We start from the raw sequence: 19,538 nt of genomic DNA, 5'->3' as shown, positions 1-19,538 counted from the left end.
ACTGGTGGCAAAAAAAGAAAATCCTGTCCATTGGCATCAATGGATTCAAGTTGGGCAATATTTATGAAATTATTGAAATAATGCTAAATCAGAGATTTGCAGTGATTTTTGAGGGTAAAACCAGAGCTAATGATTGTCCCAATGCTTAGAATAGATGTTACTAAACCAGCAATGGTCCAAGAAAGTCTTTTACACTTCAGGGTTTCCCTCAGTGTATTGTCAGTCTGGCAGGCTACCAGGTTTTACTTGCGCCCTGTGGAGCTAAGAATTGTTTGTTTATTTAGGTTTTCCTAATGTATGGCTTTTTTAAGATTTTTAGTTGGTGTGTACGTATTGTTAATAATATCTACCAATAACACGTAACTACCGAATGGTATTTTCAACTCTAAACATTTTTTAAGCCAAAAACACAGCGGGCAGCTTGATGACTGTCCCTAGAACTTCTACCACCGGCCTTAGCAAGTCTTCTGCTAAACCCTTTTCAGTTATTCTTTCTTGCGCAAAGATAGTCATTTCAGTTTTTCTTCGTTTAATTGAAACAAGCAAATGGAAAGTCAATAATGTAATGCAGACTTATATTTAAAGGCACAGAATGAATCAACCTCCTGGAGCAAGACAGGGTCCTCATTACAGAGTAAAGGAACTCAGAAACTAAAAGTTCTGTCTCTCATTCTGGATGAAATATCAGGTGTGATGTTATAAAGTAATAAAGTCCTTTTATCTAAAATGGGACCAGGCGTTTTAAAGGATTTATAGGCATGTGAATCAGAAGTAACTACATCTTTGTTCTTGATTTTCAGATGAACCGGCAGACAGTTAAGTGAATTCAGCACAACAAAAATGCTGTTTCTCCCGGAGGTACCTGTCAGCACCTCGACTGCTACATTTTAAATAACTTGTAGGTTTTTAACAACTTGTTAATACTTAATGCACTTATTAACATTAAAAATTCTGCATTACTTGTGAGCGCATGCATGTGAGCGCATGCTTTCATATTAGACATGAAAGCAACCTCTAAATATTAGCCATTCCAAGAGAAACGTGAGAACAAATATGCCATTCATCTTTTAAGGTCCTCCAGACAAGGCTGTTGCTCATATAGGAGACTTGTCTCATCAGTGTACATTCAGGTGATCTCGGTCTGGGCTGCAGTCATTGGCAGCAGGTTGAGGCAGATTCAACAGCAAGGAAACTGACAGATAATAGTCCTTTGCTGATGTTTAAATTGACTTTTGTTGAGAAGGACAATCTAGGGAGTCCCATGGTTTCACTTCAACCAAACAGAAGATTTGCTTCTAACTTAGTGTTGGTTGATGTCATTCAGGGAAGTGCATAGTCCGATGTCAGGGCTTTAGATGTCCTCATGGTAGGAGAAAGGACCAGCTATCCCACAAATTAGGATGTTCGAAATGTTCTTAGATTAATTTACAGCAGCTGACAAGGTTATTTACGAGTCAAACTCCGTCTTTATGTTTAAATCAGTGGAGGTTGTTAAGAAGACACGTGCAAACAACGCTACAACTTTCCCACACAAAGTTTCCAGTAGGGTACGAAGTATTTACCACAATGTTGGAGGCTTCCAGCAAGAGAAATGCCTGACACATACTGCACACATTGATCAGGGAATGGTGTGTATAACAGGTCAAACAGAAAATCCTACATGCAGGAAGCTTTGATCAGGAAGAGATTATTTTTACACCCATGCTCCAAATTTCACTAAAGCATTTACAGAAAGGTGATGAGATTTAAAAAATTGTGAACAATGAGTGTGTAATAAAACACCTTATAAAATGACAGGTGATAGTCCAGGAGTCAGACAAAATCTCACTGCAATAAAAGCCAATTCAGAAACAAAGGCCAAGTGTCCCAGGTTATTGGCAAATGCTCTAACTCTACAAATACATGAGTTTAAAACTAAAACTGTAAACAAACACTCAGCTAAGTTCACAAATGTATGTCCAATTAGATTTTAAATGAGTATAAATTTTCTTTACAAAATGCATTTTATTTAGATAAAAGGAAACGAGGAAAGGTTAACTGACTTCTGGGCAGTTCTTATCTTTCAATGATATGCAACAAGTCTGCCTTCAGTTTCTTCTAAATGCTGCTTCTAAATGTGGACTAGACTCCAGCACGTGAGCCTACATCTGTGTGTAGATTCCTGTGTCTTTGCCGCTGTGTATGTTTGGCTCTATATCTGTTTGTGAATGTATTTACATTTTGAGCGTGTTGGTGTAAACTAGTCTGCCTTGGTTGCGTCTGACTAGAGCTGGAGTAAATAAATCTGCAACCTGACAACTGGTGAGAAGGTAGGACGGCAGCGTGATGACCGTTATCAATCACACCCGCATTCCTGTAGCCAGCCTCACAGCTTGGACTAACGCCATGATGACGTCACCACGCGTCATTCTCTTGTTTAATTGTTTCCTTCACCTGTCTCAAAGTGCGACATGCGAAGACCATGTGAAATTAGTCACACGGTATAACTCTGTCTGTGTGACAGATTTTACTGGAGTGTGAACTCATTTATTTCACCTATCAATTTATCAGTGCATATTATTTGTTGAAGCTTATAACTTTACTCCAGAGGAAGTTGGTAGCTGTGTGAAGGTTCCCAGCTAAACACATTAAAGACACAAAGGAAGACACGGAATAGTGCAAATGGCATTTCATATTTTTGCCACTATTCTAACTGACAAGCATCAAACATTCTGACATCATAGATAGGCCAAATTTTTCTATGTGATAAAAAAGGTAATGTCCCTTTGAGACTAGCATTTCCTACTATTATCTATGGAGGGTGGCCCGACCCCTTAAGAAGATCACCACATATATTAATTGTCGGTGTTCACCGTTAATGTTATTGATCTTTCTTAGCCTTTCTAACGTTGTGAGCTATTTCTGTCATTACGTGGCTGCTTGTGTTCGTGATGCACGCATTGAACTGAGCGTGTGCGCCCCAAGCAACACAGCTTACTCGACTTGTGCGAACTCATTGCAAATTCTCAAAAGTGTCGGCGTCAAAATTGACAAAATCTGAATGAAAACATGTGGTTGTACTCTGTTACCGACGTTCATATGCAGATAGTCTGGTGCACTCGCATGCACCTGCAAGTGCACAGAGGCTTCTGCCAGCAGACACAGAGCGTGCAGAAAAGCAGTTGCGACAATATGCGAAGCATGTAAAGATATCTGCACTTTTACCATGCCGTGGTCGTAGCGGGACGCTCGGGAGGAGTGCGGCAAATGTCAGGAGACTGCAGGGAAGCGGGGTGTTGTCTCGTCAGTTTCAAAAAGCACATACAAATTTTGTTTTAATGGCAGCAGCTTTCTGTCTTGCATGTATCAGCAGGAGTAACTGTTATTTCTGTTATTAAAAGAAAGTAGAGGTGCACCGACTGGAGTTTTCTGGCTGATCACAGATATTTAAAAAGCCTGACTGATTTTGGCCCACACTGACTTGTTTTTGGATTAAATACAGACAAAAAGTTGCAAAGTTGACAACAGTAGGCCGACTATTGGGAAACTAGAGCCCTCTCAGTGGTAGAAAAGATTGGTGGATATAATCAGTTTCACCGTGTAAATATCGACCAATAATCTATCACCCAAAATTAAAGAAATAGGGACCGATCAATCTGTGCACCCCTAGAAATGACCTCCCCTACCTAATAGCATAAAAATGGCAGAATAATGCAACTCCACTCTGTCAAAGACCAATAAACTAATTTCTAATGAACATTTAACACTGGAACTGGAAAACATTTTAAATATCCAAATACAACAAACCAAAAACAAATAAAGTCCCTGTAAACAAACTTGCCCTTCAAAATATGATTCATTAGCCTCTGACATGATAAACAGGCAAAACTAACAGCATTTATTTAGCGATTAAGCAAACACTGTTAATGTGCACCATTTTGCAATGGCTTTTTTGTATTTTGTTTGTCGGTTTAACACCACAGTGACTGTGCACTGTCAGTAAATACAGATAGTACATTGGTCAAGTTTTTTTTTTTCTCCAAGCCAGGAAAATTGCATTGGACATTTACATTTTCAGTGCAGATGCATGTTTGTTGGATAGCCGTGTTTGGTTGCTACTGTTTTATAACAAATGAAAGGTGCTGGTTAAGTGATTTACCAAGGTCATTCGGTTTGAATCGGCTTTTGAACAAATATTTAAACACCCCATCGAACCAAAAATAACATTTGGCTTTCCAGTAGACCACTGCCTATTCATGGTGCTGCTTTTACGGTTCAGTATTCACAGATTTTTCTGTGGAACGCGACTCCAAATTATTCACAGAAGATCTACACATCCACAGATTTTGTCGTAAATTTTACTCCTCAGACATTTTCCAGCACACAGCGGGTACCCGCACCTTTTCCCGACACTACTTTATTTTATATCTTTCTTTTTTTCAATGTTATTTTTCATGTCCAAGTTTACGGCATGAGGCTTGAAGTTAATAAAAGTGGCTCCATGACGCTTTGAATTTGCCTCATATGGGTTTGATTTTAACCTGGCTTTGTTCTTTTTAATGTCTGTCCCATATTTGTATGACATTAAGGGGAGTACCAACATTTGTTTTTTTCCACTTAAAGCACTGGGCACTTACAAGCATTTCTAGAGGTGTTGTTCATGGATTTTTAGCTAATCGCATATATGGCAACACTCCATATATGGTAGGGATGAACATGTGTATTTGTTTGTTTTTCTAATGCACATCTTGTGTTTTCATTTATTCCATCCTATTCATTTATATTTGTAGTGAAAACAAATCAAGCGGGAGAACACTTTACGGATCTAGATCTGGGTTAGGCTACTCAAATGATTGGAAATGAATACAATGTACCAATAACGGCAGATCTAAACATTGTGTGCTTAATAACTTCAAACTAAAGGCTTATCTTTCCCAGACTCACCACAACTCTGCACATGCCTTCAATTTTACCTTCTTTGAGATGAGAGTGCAATGTGCATCAACTAAAAACAACTCAGGGGATTAGCAGAGTGTTTCTCCAAATGTTCTCCTTTGGCGTCACAACCTTTAAGTAATGGCAGATGGGAGAATTGATACACTGGTCTGACTGGTTGTCTGGTGCTCAGCAGTAGCAGTTGGAGTAATTAAATAAAATCTGCCCAAGGCAATGATAGCTGGACTTTGATGCAACAGAGATCATCAGAAAGGTGAAGAGGCATGGCATTTATTCAAACTCAAATAGCACTTCCTTAATTTGATTTCGGATGGTATCTTACCAGAATTTACTTTTAAGATCTCTTCAGTACAAAAGTCAGTCACCATAACTTCCTATTGAAAGTGAAATAAATTGATATAAATTGGCTGCTATTAAACTGAGAGTAATATTAATAAAAAGAAAAATATCTTCTTTAAGGCCCCCAGTTTATAATTTGAAAACAAAGTAAATGAAAAATAGAAAAAGGACTGAAATACCTACTTAGAGATTGAACAGGGCCACCAAACTAAGAAACAAGCCACCTTAAGTTAACTGTTTAAACTTAGTTGCAGTAAAAAGCAATAAATATGGTGGTTGTTTAGTTTCAGCTGATAACAAAGCGGTGTTACTTTAACTTGCTTAGACTAGTTGCATTTATTAACCAGAAACCGTCCCATACAAGATGGAAGTGAAAGCTCAATAGCTAAGTAAAATGTTTATACAGTTAGACAATACAGCTCCCTACGCTTATAGAGGGCATTGAATTACAACTGTAAACTTTAATGCCAAGTTCAGGCATTCAGAGCCACATGGAAATCTGTTACTAATCAAACCTTTCTGCTGTACATGAACTGCAATGGAAATCTCAAACTTGGGGCTAAATGTGCAATTTAAAGACCAGTTGAAATAAATATATTGTCTCATGACATTTTGATTCAACTGTAGTTTATCCCTATTTTACCTGAACCTTGCCTGTTTAAAAGAAAGGTATATTTTAAAAACAAGTTGATACATATGCCTAGACTCTGACCTAAGAGAAAGAGCAACTTAGTTGAATGTCCATTAGAATTACTCTTAAATGTGGCTCAGAAAACAGATTCAGCAGCAAAATAAAACATTTTTTCCCATTCACCTCCATTTTATAGGAACTGATTAAACTTGCCGACAATTTGATAATTCTATCCCACTTCATGGTATCAATACTTTATTTTATCAACTTTTTTATTCAATTACTCGATCAATCATCAGAATAATTAATAGAATACTCGATTACTGAAATAATCGTTTACAACAGCCCTACTGCAAACAGGCAGAAATTAGGTTTTGAAGTTCAGAAATTCAACTTTAAAGAGGCAGTATTATGTAAAACCTAATTTCTTGATCTCTGCATCATGTTATAATGTTATTCCCGCATTAAAAAATACCCATAGCGTTGCCTTGATTCTTTCATGCAGGTTTGAGAAATCCTTAATTCTCCCATGGTGTGCAAAACACCTGGGTGGACCTACCGTCTTCCACATGCATCTCCTCTGAGCTGCAGTTCCCCAGCTTCCAAGGTTCCGCATTACAGAGCAGCCCTCCCCCACATCTTTGCCATTCAGCTCCTTCAGACTAGCCAGTACAAATTAGCAAACACCTGGTGGAACTACAAATCTGCTGAGCTCATTAAAGGAGCTCAGCAGATTAGACTGCAACGCTGATAAAAGGGTTAATAGTAGGGATGCTCCGATCAGGTTTTCTGCTGCCGATACCGATCACCAAGGAGGCCGGATCTCTGCCGATCACCGATATTTGTCGATCATCTGGATTGTCTGGTAATTTTTTGCTTCAGGTATAAATAGTACTATGTATAGGTGTGCCGATCGATTGGCCACCGATCATAATCGGCCGATTTCCATGAAAAAGTGTATGCTCGGTGATCGCCGATCACAGTCTCTTGTTGCCGATCAGGCAGGCTGCGAAATGCATCTCATTTCGCAGCCTGCCTGTGCAGCTGGTCTCTTTCCTTCACACTGAGCAAACATGCAGCAACAAATACTAAGCGATGTGTAACTATGACGCACTGAGTGATTGGGGACATTTGCGTGTTGCGGCGGAAAATTGAAGCAGGTCAAAATACATCAACACGATGAATCTAATATGGCATAAAACAATGCCATACTTGACGGAGTTTGGCTACATCGAGGCTCACTGCAGTAAAAAAAAAGACATATGTAGGATCAGATAGAAGGTAAAGCAGTGCGCAGCTACAAACACACGGATTAGCATAACGGTCAGAAAGCTAAACAAATAACCTGGAAAATTATTTAAGTCTTCGAGCTGCGGTGTAAGACGCTGGTTCTGCTCTCGCTGTTGAACCGCTGCTACGCGTTACAGGTAGTAATATTTYMCAGACGGAGCCACTTCTGCTCCACCTGGTAGTGACTCTCACACCGAACCTCTGCTTAAAGCTGCAGCATCTAACCTAAAAAAATAAATTTTACACACATTAAAACTTTCGCTGTCTTAACATGAGACAAATAATCTCTAAAAAAATAATCGATCTCCTCCCTGTTCTGCATAATTACTCTGCTTAGTCAGAAACAGCCAATCAGAACTAGCAGTAATCGGCTAGCCGCCATGCTATCAGGAAGTTTTTATTCAGTAACTCAGGTGGCTCTTTATTGTAATGGAACCTGTATTTAGGCCTGTCACGATAACGATAAATCAATTAATCGGACGATAAATTAAACCTATCGATCTCATTTTAATTATCGTCGTTATCGTCTCTACCTGCCTTTTTTCTTTCTGTTAATGACACTAAATGAAAAATGGCTCAGCTCCGGTGCTCTCCACTGACCCTCCCTTCCTCATTTCCTTAGTCTAATGTCCAGCGCACATTACACGAGTTGTCGGCCCATTTTCAAAACCCGAGAGACACATTAGCCGACAGAAATCCCAGGTATAATGGTTCGATTGGGTTTGTCGTGCCGTGTGGTGTCCAGCCACATGGGCACAAAATAATGGCTACAAGTCCAGTTAACTAATTTTAAAATCCGGCATTAATCAATGCTTTACTAGAATCTATCTACCTGTGATGCATGTGGCTAGAGTCAGTGTAAAGTCCTGACTGAATGAACATCATTATAATCTATTTATGTCACGTTAACGAAGAACAGCTGAAAACTTACCAGGTTTATTTTGGCTCCAGTTCCTCCCCTTGTCATTTCTATATTCTTTGCACGAAATGTTGAATAAACATTAATGTTGTTTCCACATGTCATCTCCAATGTCCGCTGGACTTCAGGTTGCGCCGTGTCAGCTGTTTGGGATTCCTCTCCGTAATTTCCCCTCAGAAAGCACGGAGGAAATCCGCGCTTTCTGATTGGCTACCTGTCACATTCAACGGGCTGCGTTAAGCTCCACGGGGAAAACCCCTGATTTAGATCGGAGCGGCCACAATGATCTACCGAAACCCAYCACACACTGCAGGATGATCGGTTAGATCGGCCAACGATCTAAGATTGTCATAAGGGGAAAATAGGGGCAAAAAATGGTGTAGTGTGAACTACTGCATTAGGTAGACGGATGTGCCCGTTTTCTCTATTTAAATCTAGTGATTACCAAAGGGCTATATAGTATACAGACTTAATAATCTGCACTCTTTTGGTTGAATGCAGTATTTATTTCCACTTTGGCTTTATGTTCTTTACTTTTTATTCAAGTACGTTTTTGTTAATGGAGACCGAGTATACATTTTATTTTTGTTTTTGGTTGTTTTATTTAGTTTATCAGTTCCAGTGTTACGTGTTCTTTTGAAAATAAGGTGTATCTATCAGGAAATCACATGCATTATTAGTCATTTCCAWTAAATCAGTGTCAAAAGGTCTTGAAACAATATTATTGTTTATTGCAATAATTGTTTAGACAATTAATCGTCCAGCAAAATTTGTTATCGTGACAGGCCTACCTGTATTTGCCTTTGAAAGTTAAGTTTTATACTCGAATTTCTTTGGCAATGTTGAGAGGTTTTATTTTGACTTTTTGCATTATTTAGCCTCTTCAGAGCCTTCATGTTTTCCGTCTGTTAAAGATAGTATTACCGATAGCAGTACAATTTGCACAATGCCTGTTTTGTTTTTTTCTTGGAAAAAGTTATAAAAACAAGTTTTTGTCTATATTAAGGTGAATTCATGGTTCCTTTTCCCACATAATGTAACCGGTAGTGCTTATGATTTAAAATAATAATAATTATGTGATTGGTATCAGTGACCCTCATGGGTGATCGGAATCGGCAGGAAAAAACCTGATCGGCACATCTCTAGTACTATGTGATCTGACAAAATTAAAAAATTATCTGGCAATAAATTTACCTAATTTAGGCATAAAACATGCAAAATATTTGCAGGCATAATACGGCAGCTATTCAGTCAAAAAGACAACTGAAAAACTTGCAATCAGTAAAATAATATTTAATAGTAAGGCTCTCAGTACTCAAAGTCAAATGCAGGTTGCATCAAAATAAACAATCCTTCCTCATAGCATGGCTAGGTGATTAATGCTGGTTCTGATTGGCTGTTTCTGACTGAGCGGAGTAATTCTGCAGAACACAGGAGGAGGCAGAGGAGATAGATTATTTTTTCTGAGATTATCTGTCTTGTGTTAGGACAGCGAAAGTTTTAATACATATCTAAAGTCTTTTCTTTTTTTTAAGTTACGTACTGCAGCTTTAAGCAGAGGTTCGGTGTGAGAGTCACTACCAGGTGGAGCAAAAATGACGCTCCGTCTGTGAAATATTACTACCAGTAGAGCGCAGCGGCGGTTCAACAATGAGAACAGAACCAGCGTCTTACACCGCCAGCTTGAAGACTTAAATTATTTTTCAGGTTATTTGTTTCGCTTTCTGACCGTGATGCTACCAGAGTGAGTGTTGGTAGTTGTGCGCTGCTTTACTGGCCGTTTCGGATGTCCTTTTTTCCTGCGTTGAGCCTCGATGTAGCCAAACTCAGTCAAGTGTTTGTTTTTTAAATGTCACATTAGATTTGTTGTGTCGATGCATTTTGACGTGCTTCACCCCTGGGGTAAATTTCCACCGCAACACGCAAACTCCCCCATTCACTCAGAGTGTTCAAGTTCCACAACACATTGCTTAGGATTTACTGTTGCGCGCTTGCGCAGTGTAAAGAAAAGAGGAGATAAGCTTCACACGCAGGCTGCAAATGAGATACAGGTGATCGGTTTTGGTGATCGGCAACAAGAGAAGGTGATCGGGGATCACCGGTCATACACATTTTCACAGGAATCAGCCGATTATGATCGGTGGCCGATCGATCAGCACACGTCTAGTTAATAGTGGAGCCATGTTGTGATGACTTCCTGAAGGTGCAGTTTCTAAAAGAGCAGAAGTTTTTAAAAAGACAGAGGCCCAATTTCAAGATGTTAAATCAGGAAGTAAAATTTTTTAAGTCATATTTTAAATGTAGAGCATTTAATAACAACTGAAGTTACATAGTTACTTCATTATGCCTTAAAATAGCGGTTTTCAACATGGGCGGTACTGCCCCCCAGGGGACGTTCAGAGGACGGCAGGGGGCGCTGGCGGACATTTTTACAAAAGGGGGGCGCTGGGATGCCTTTGGGGGCGTTTGGTCGAAGCTAAACTTTACACCTTAAATGCACAGCAATGCCAGTTTAGACTTTGAGCAACTTGGTAAAACTGTATTGTGTAACATTAAACCATGCTTGGCTGCAACTGTATCGATGACAGCTCTTCTTCTATTCAGTGTTTGTTAGCTTCTGTTAACTTCTTGGCGCAGCTCCGTTCTCCTGCTGCTGGTAGCTAAAATCACGATACCCTCACTGTGTATCCCTCTGAGAAATGAATCCATTTAAATAAAGAAATCAAGAAATCCCTCCATGGGTGACACCACAATAGAGAGTGTTCATTGTATAGCGTTAACACCGGTGCTGTAAGTGGTCCGGTATGAAACGGGTGTGATAGAACAACACAGCACTTTTAAATTTCAATAATCAGAATGCAGAAATTGTTTCCGTTGTTTTAAAAGGTTTATGTCAGTCTGCCTTTTCCCCATCGATACGCTTCCCAACCGCCCTGCAACATACGCGGTAAAAAAATAAAATAAAATAAAAAACGACGTGCACATTGCGCAAAACTCTGAAACAGGAGAAGCGGAACATAAAACGGAGAGACGAACTAGATGTGAATTATGGCATAAAAACAGAGAATCCGACGCTGAAAAGTGAAAAATCAACACATGATGTGACACACATGATGATTAGGCGGTGCAGCAGGTGAGGGGTGAAAATTACTGATGGTGAGCGTCAATAATTGATCAAATAAATCTAGCAACAGGAAAGAAACTAAAGTGGACATAGCAATAAACCAAGAGAGGATAATACTAATGGAATGAAACTAAATGGAAATGAATGAAGAACAATATGCAAGAATAAACCAAGAAACTAAAGTAAATACATAGGAATAAACTGGTATGGCAAGACCTTTCGAGCAATAATGTATGGCAAGAATAAACAGACACTATTTCCAGATAAAAGGTGAAATAATATTGCTGAAATGTCATGGGTTTGTTGAGACCACATCTAATACTGAGAATAAATATATCTTACAGACCATAACAGTATCACTTATTTATGTTTTTAATTAGATTTGATATATTTCAATATTATTTTTCATGTCAGTGTTAATGTCATGAGTCTGATGACTCCAAGACACTTTCAATTTGACTCATTAGGATTTGATAAAGAACCAGATTTGTTCTTTGTAATTTCTGTCCAGTAAAACTATTGATCTATAAATCAATAGATAGGTCTATATAAAGATATAATCCATGTTTCTGTCTCATATTTGTATGGCATTAAAAGGACCTGGAACTTTTGTTTTTCCACTGAAAGCTCTGGTTTGCACAATAAATGCCATGTGGGTGAAATTTTATGGATGATACTCTGATGTCCCATTCTCCTGAAGGCAGCACAGAGCTGCACTACCAGAAACTGACAAACACTGAAGAGAAGAAGTTATGATTAATGTAGTTACAGTTCTATCCATATTTTAATGTTGCAGAGCTCAGTCGTTTGCAAATAGTTCAAAGTTTAAACTGGCATGTTGAACATCTTTTATCTGGTCATTTTGTGGCATATTTAACAACTAGAAAATGGAAAAGAATAAGAATATTTTTTCCACTCTGATTGGCTGCTGTTAGGCCTACCAATTTTAACTTGAATGTTCATTGCATTTTTTGTAGATGCCTGTATTATTTTTATATTATTATATGTATGATTTTTGATGATAAATACAGAAACAAGCATAAAAATCAAAACATCTACAATAGTGATAGTAATATTAATGATAAAATAATGGTCAGTGCAAAGTAGGCTGCAAATTCTTTGGTGGGGGGTGGTGAGGGACCTGGATAAAGGCTAGGGGGGCGCTGGCCCAAAAAAGGTTGAGAAACACTGCCTTAAAATGTTTGCTGTGCCTGGAAAACACATAATACTGCCCCTTTAAAGATGATAAGTTTTTTAGTTTCAGGTTTTGCTTTCTGACATTATTGCTACAGCGTGAGCTAATTTACTTGCTTCTAAAACTTTCTTTATAATCTACAGAAGAGTCTTGTTTACACCGCAGTCTGACCTTTGCTGAAATTGGCACTGGCTCCTCTGTCCAACAGCAGCCTGGCCAGGTTGCAGTTTGCCACACTGACGGCATACATGAGAGGAGTCCATCCAAAGCCCAGCCTGGTTTCCACATCCAGGCCTGTCCAAAACATCGTTACAAAAAAACAAAAACAAAGAGTAAGGCTGTTACTCATTTGGGTTAGTCTTATCCTTAGTACCATTTTATGTACCACAAAACAGCTATTTTTTAAATCACGTCTGTGAAGCAAGTATGTACCATTGTCCAACAGTTGTTTGACAGTATCTGTGTCTCCTTCACTGATGGCTTTTTTCAGCACCGAGATGTTGTCGCCTGAACCCACCTCAGCAGAGGCTAAGTCCTAAGGAAAACACAAAAGCATCCCTGTTACTGTCCCAAGAATTGTTTTAGTTGAACAAGAAATGAACAACAGCTCTATTGATGTCTGACAATCTCAAAGTGGAGGATGAAAACTCAGCGGTATCAGAGTAACATTTAGCAACAAGTACCAAAACAGTGTTTAGGAGGAAAGCCTGCTTTGTTTTTACAATCCAATATTTGCTTGGCTAGTATATTACATGAACTATGCATTCAGTTAGTTCTTGCCAGTGATATATTACACCTATAATGGGCCTTCACTTTCTCATGTGCCCACCACTGATACAGATCTAAGGCAGTGCTTCTCACTGCCCTGCTTGTTTTAGTTGCGTCTCTTCTCCAGCACGCCTGCTTCTAATGTTAGCATTAGCTCCTGCATGCCGTCAAACGCTGCAGAAGCCTGGTAATCACCCTTTTATTCAGGCCAGGTGTGTTGCAGAAGGGAAACACCTAAAACATGCAGGATAATGGTCCCTGAGGACTGGAATTGAAAAACACAGATCCAAGGCTAACTTCACACGGCAGGCAAATACAAACCATATTCAGCTTTTTCACGGCAGTCGGGCCAGCTCAATTCCAATCTTTTCACCCAAATAAAAATTAAAATATGATCTCTGCCACTTCTTTATGTAGTACTAAATGGGAGATGTATCCGTGTTTGTAAGGAGAAACGTTGTGATGGCGTGCTGAAAGTAGTGTCAAAAAGAGCAGAAGCTTCTTAAAGAGACAAAGGCCTGATTTCAATACGTCAGGTTGCGAAGTCACATTTCTCTTAAGTTTTATAAACGGCATTTTTATAACAACTGAACATAGCACAGTTACATGACTGTAAAAAATTGCTATTTGATTAACTATAATTAATCAAAGCCTCTAATTCATTTGGTTAAATGTTTTAATCATTCACTTTAATTTGCAGATGACACCGATTGTAATTTTCAACAAACTTATGGTTTACTAATATGTCATTAAAAACTATTTTTGTCTTTAAATTGGAAGTTTTTGAGAAACAGTTTAGTGTGGACCATTTAACACCTTTTCTTCTTCCTGCCTAAGGAGAACATTACCTTCAATTGAGCTGAAGGAGGAACATCTACTTTTTAAATTTCACTAAAGAAAAATAATCTTTTCCACTTTATGGCTCTTCAAAATGAGGTAATCGTCACTGTCTACATACAAACACAGGGTCTGCCACGGAGACAGTAGCCTATGGTGCCAAGTGCTGAAGACAAAAAATAAACAAAAACGCAAACAGAATAAAATAATTATCAGCAAACACCAGTAGCTCTGACAGGCACCCCTTTCTCATGTTCTGTATTTAAAATGTAAATCATTAAAATCCTTTTTTTAAAAACAGTCCCTCATGTTAATGGGTCTCTCCGCTGTTGATAAAAGCAAAATATAAACATAGCTAAAAGTTAATGTTAGCATGATTTGTAATTTCAGACATAAGTTAGTTCACTATTTGAGTTTTCCAGCTGAATAGGCTGCAAACTGATGTTAAAACAGACTTAAATAATTGGGTTTTTTTTCTTAAGGCAAACATATTTTTACTCCATTCCCGACCAGTCATTATTTATAGTCCTCCTGATGTTCAAGAATCCAAGTTTTATATTAGGTTTTTAATTCATGTTGCCTTGTCGTGTGTGAACAGAATGGGAGTTTCTGCTTTTATGTATTAATTCCCATCTTTTGTTTCTTTTCTTTTCAAGATGAATCTTTTCATCTTTTCTACTGTCTGTTTTTATCCTTATATTTCACAAGTACAATCTGAATGTCAAGTTTTTATTGCTGACAGAATAGGATAGGAAATTAAATTGATTAGACTGGGGAACAGAGATGTTTTAGCTCAGGAGTTTTCAACAGCAGCCCTCATGGGGCTATACGGGACATAATGTGTTTAGTTAGATAAGTGTGTTGTGACCTTTATTTTACATAACCATAATCCCATTTAATAATGTTATATTGAACACATGAAGTAGTCAGTCTCCTAAAGCTGCACGTTTTCCTTTTACTGTTCAGCAGAAGGTAAAGATAATCTACTTCGTCCTGGACAGATTAACTTTTTCCCCCACATATGTCCACATGAAGGCTCTTAATTTGTCGATTTTTACCGTACATGCATATAACCTTTAAAATTAATTAAGATTCTATAGAGACTGAAAACGTATTTGGTTAACATGCCTACTACTGGCAGCTATTTTTATCGAAATTAAATAAACTGACTGCATGGAGGCATGGCAAGAAGTGCGAAGGTGCCCCAGCTGAGCTGTCGAAAACAGGAAAGTGCAGAACTTTGGCGGATTCGTATAGTTTGATACTTGAATCGTTTTATTGTAATTTATCATATTTTTTTAAATGGCGTTTGCTCTCCGTAACGATCTTTTCGCTAAAGCATCTTACTGACATTAGAAAAATAAATACATTTAGAAAATAAAAAGGTTTGCTAAGCTAGCTTGAGTTACTTCCCCGAGCTGCCATTCGGGTATAGCTTTAAAATATAAAGTTAAAAAAACAATGGCGGAAGCAAAACTTAAACTTATTTACAGTAACCTTTATGCCAGAAGTCTTGTTTTCCGAAAAGGAGCCAATGTCCCACTCGTCGTTGCTGGCGTCGCTTTCATCTCCAGCCGGGAAGGCGAACTCATTAACGCTTCCCATATTTCCAGCTAACAGCTAATGGAAGCCAACATGAGTGAACAGAATGGCGACTGAGAGGGAGGGAGTAGGCGGAGTAAATGATAAGTGACGACGTACCATATTAAATTAAATAATAATAATAATAAATGAATGAAAGTGGAACATGTTGCAGCTGTATTGAGATGACTTACTTTGCTCTGCTGAAAAAATACACCAGTATCCACTGTGGCTAAAATATAGCTTTAAGCCATATTTTTGCTATCTAGAGGGGAAAATGTACCTTTTTTTTCATCCTGGCAGTGTTCAGTAACTGGCGCATTAACTCTTGTGCGTGCGAAGACTGAGGCAAACGTAGATGACTGTGGAAAATGATACAAGTTTTTCATTCCCATCCCCACAGTTCATTTCAACATACAAGCGCATACAGCGCTACATTGCTCTATGCGTCATAAAACTTTGCTCTCTCCAGCAATTTCTCTGTCATCTCTTTAAAAGTACTTTAAATTGGGCTGCATAGTGGCGCAGCTGGTAGAGCTGTTGCCTTGCAGCAAGAAGGTTCGACTCCCGGCCGGCGGTCTTTCTGCGTGGAGTTTGCATGTTCTCCCTGTGCATGCGTGGGTTTACTCCGGTTTCCTCCCACGGCCCAAAAACATGACTGTCCGGTTAATTGGGCTCTCCAAATTGCCCCTAGGTGTGAGTGTGTGTGTGTGTGTGCATGGTTGTTTGTCCTGTGTGTCTCTGTGTTGCCCTGCAACAGACTGGCGACCTGTCCAGGGCGACCCCGCCCCTGGCGCGAAACGTTAGCTGGAGATGGGCACCAGCAACCCCACTGAGGGACAAGGGTGCAAGAAAATGGATGGATAAATTGGAAAAGCCATGTGGTTACATCCTAAAGTATATAACATTTATACTTTTGATTCCAAAAGTCTAAACCTTTGGGGTCAAAAGTTTAAACTTTTTTGAAAAGAAAAATACATTTCTTGCTGTTGAGGTCAAAAGTTTTAACTTTGAATGTATGTTTTTGTTTTTTGTTTTGGGGATGGCCACACATCTTATTGTAATGATGCAGCATAACTTCAACAAGTAAAAATTAAAAGTAGCTGTACGCAAAATTGCTCAAGTAAGATTTAAAGAGTGTTCCGTAATAAGGCTATTCAAGTACAGAGTAACTGATTATAACATCTGATGTAATATTTTTGTCTGACAGACAAAAATATCGTTCTGTGCAAAGCCTGGTGTTTTGAAGACTCCAATGTAAAAAACGAACATGAATAAATAACGTATTTTACAAAATGACACATTTTTATTCCCAACCACTTATGAAACTAACACTTATAGCAGGTAATGTGTGTTTAAATAGTTCAGTCAAGCAGCTATGCGCCTAGATAAACACTCTTGTTTTTCTTACTTGGAATTCAGCATCATGCTTCATAAATATGGAACCAAGTGGGAGCAACTAAAGTGAGAAAAGAAGAGGATCTGAAACTGAAGTGGTCAGATGAGGCTGACACAGAAATGTTAGTACTGTCTTTCTGACATGTTTCAAACAACAATACATTTGCAGTAGTAACATCAAAAAGCACAATAATTCATTTAAAAGTTCATAAATAATAAAAACTTTTCAACTTTTCAAATTTGACACGGGTCAAATTTGAAAAGATATGTCTCTTTGTTTTTTAATCTCACACCTTGCTTCCAGATAAGGTATTTCTGATTGTTTATTTGAGGAAATCTGAGTAAAAGCTTTCTAACTTTAGCTCCTAAAACTTGTTTTTCTAATGTATTGCTCATAGTGTCACTGCTAAGCATCCTGCCGTTTTTTCTGCTCTCTGATGATTTTCAGGAGTACATGTCACCCTTTAGGGTAGATGCAGAGATTAAAGATGGAGAGAGGAATAAAGCAAGGAAGCTGAAAGCCTCACCTGGTTATTTGCTTCTGTCTCAAGCTGCATTTAATCCGTGTTAAAACAGACCAGGGCATTACCAAAACAGCACAGACCAAACCAGACCTGGGAGCAGCCTGACACACCCAGTCCAGAAGGGGTCGCTCTTTCCTCTGAACAAGGCATACACACTGTTTATTCAGCAAAAATTGTAAGCAAACCGTAGCAGAAGTCCACGTTTTTTCTCTCTTTCTCTTAAACACAGAAAATTATTATTTTTTTCTTTCAATGTAATCATGTTTAAATGCACCTTTAAAAAAACCAAACACGAGTCAAAGCTATGTAAACGTAGTATAAGAGTGAAGTATATGAAATGTTTCTGCTGAGCTCTCAGATTCAAATAATTTTTTTAATCATTTTCCGTGTTTATTTTACTTCAAGCAAATTTAAAGAGTTCTGTATTTCATGTGGACAAATTTTACATAAATCTCTTTCTTTACTTGGGTTTCTCCAATGCGTCAGAATATATTATGATCACATTGACTAAACTGGTATTAGTGATGCCTACTGTATGTGGTCCTAACTGTAATCTGAAGCACAATCTGCACTCCTTAACCAGTAAGCTTGCTTTTGATTTTAACTTTTACATATATATCGTATGTCTGTCATTTAAAGAGACAGGACGGCACCTGAAGCCCTGCATAGTCCATTTGTTTTCCTTCAGACACAGCAGAGAGAAGCAAATCCCTGAGTCTGACACGAGCTTCAAGGATTTTTTAAAATTTCTTTCTCAAAACAACCACCCAGCTAAAAAAAAAAAAGATTGGGTACTATTATTATGCTGATAGGAGTTGCACAGAAGCCAAAGGCTTCCTGCACTTTATCTCCGTTCCCTTCAGGAATGCCTTCAGGTTATGATCCTCCCTCTCCTGACACTGGATGTAACTTGGCACTGATAAAAAGAAAAAAGAAAAAATGATTCAAATTTGTTTGAATGTCCCAGAACTGTTTCTGATGTCTTTTTTTGTGAGTCAGAGACAACCAGCAAAGTGTACTGCAGTATAAAACCCCAGGTGGGTCAGCATTCATTAGCAGTTCAGTGCACATGACATTTGATAAAGCTCTTATTGCAATTCAGTATTGAAAATAGCAATATCATGAGGCTTGTCAGTTCACATCAGCTGGTTTAACCACCTATTCTTCTTGTTGCCACAATATGCAACCCCGAAGCTCTGTGGCGTGGAAATGACGTCCAAACGCAAGTTCAGGCGAGTCAGCCAATAAAAGATGGACTGTCCCTGCATTGTCCCGCGGAGCCAACAGGAGAAAGGGACAGAGCTTAGGAAGCGGACAGAGCAGAGACACCTTCACAGGACTCATATCGCGGTCTGTTTAGGGATTGAGGAGGGAAATAACGCAGCTGCAGCATTACTTTAAGACCCAGCACAGAGGGGAGGACAAAATCACACACCCCTCCTGTCTGAATTTCCTCGGGAGCTGCGTGGGGGGACACACCAATGTGATCGAGGCTCAGGGACCCTCAGGTGCAGAGAAAACAAACTGGCGGGGCTCTTAGGATGCAGAAGTCACCGGTGGAAGATGCAAACTTCTTCTCTAGATTTGTCTTTTGGTAAGGGATGGTTCTGCTTCATTCTTCGGCTTGTTGCGGCGGCGACCGGCTGGATTCCTCACTTTCATTCACTTTTCATTCAGAAACGACCTTGGCTTTGATGTGACTTTATCAAATGGGAAGCGGGATTATGTCAGCAAGTGCGCAAAGTATCTTTCTACAAATAGGATTTTCATTGCGGTTGAAGGAAGTTTTGCGTAATTCGGGGTGCGCTCCGATGAGCAGGCAGGTGATTCTGGGCTGCATCTTCGGGAATGTAAACCTATCCATCCACCCATCCATTTTCTTTACACCCTGGTCCCTCAGTGGGGTCAGGAGGGTTGCTGGTGCCCATCTCCAGCTAACGTTCCGGGCGAGAAGCGGGGTTTACCCTGGACAGGTCGCCAGGCTGTCGCAGGGCAAT

At 39.0% G+C, this 19,538-nt stretch overlaps 2 protein-coding genes across 2 annotated transcripts in view; one reads left to right on the top strand and one right to left on the bottom strand.

Annotated features, from left to right (window-relative positions):
* Positions 1-15,693, bottom strand: part of asz1 (ankyrin repeat, SAM and basic leucine zipper domain containing 1) — a 43,658-nt gene extending 27,965 nt beyond the window's left edge. The window contains exons 1-3 of the mRNA XM_008410652.1: positions 15,536-15,693; positions 12,866-12,968; positions 12,605-12,727 (exon numbers count right to left, since the gene is read on the bottom strand). Of these exons, the coding sequence (XP_008408874.1) occupies positions 12,605-12,727; positions 12,866-12,968; positions 15,536-15,643 (334 nt within the window). The 5' untranslated portion in view covers positions 15,644-15,693. The remainder of the gene's footprint in view (positions 1-12,604; positions 12,728-12,865; positions 12,969-15,535) is intronic.
* A 3,133-nt stretch (positions 15,694-18,826) lies between these two features.
* The window catches only part of cftr (CF transmembrane conductance regulator), a 45,844-nt gene continuing 45,132 nt past the window's right edge, over positions 18,827-19,538 (top strand). Inside the window, exon 1 of the mRNA XM_008410653.2 lies at positions 18,827-19,135. Within this exon, the coding sequence (XP_008408875.1) occupies positions 19,083-19,135 (53 nt within the window). The 5' untranslated portion in view covers positions 18,827-19,082. The remainder of the gene's footprint in view (positions 19,136-19,538) is intronic.

This window comes from Poecilia reticulata, linkage group LG6, assembly GCF_000633615.1.
Source record: "Poecilia reticulata strain Guanapo linkage group LG6, Guppy_female_1.0+MT, whole genome shotgun sequence".
NCBI classification, from domain to species: Eukaryota; Metazoa; Chordata; class Actinopteri; order Cyprinodontiformes; family Poeciliidae; genus Poecilia; species Poecilia reticulata.
The sequence above is the reverse complement of the archived record's forward strand: the minus strand, read 5'-3'. Positions and strand labels throughout refer to the sequence as shown.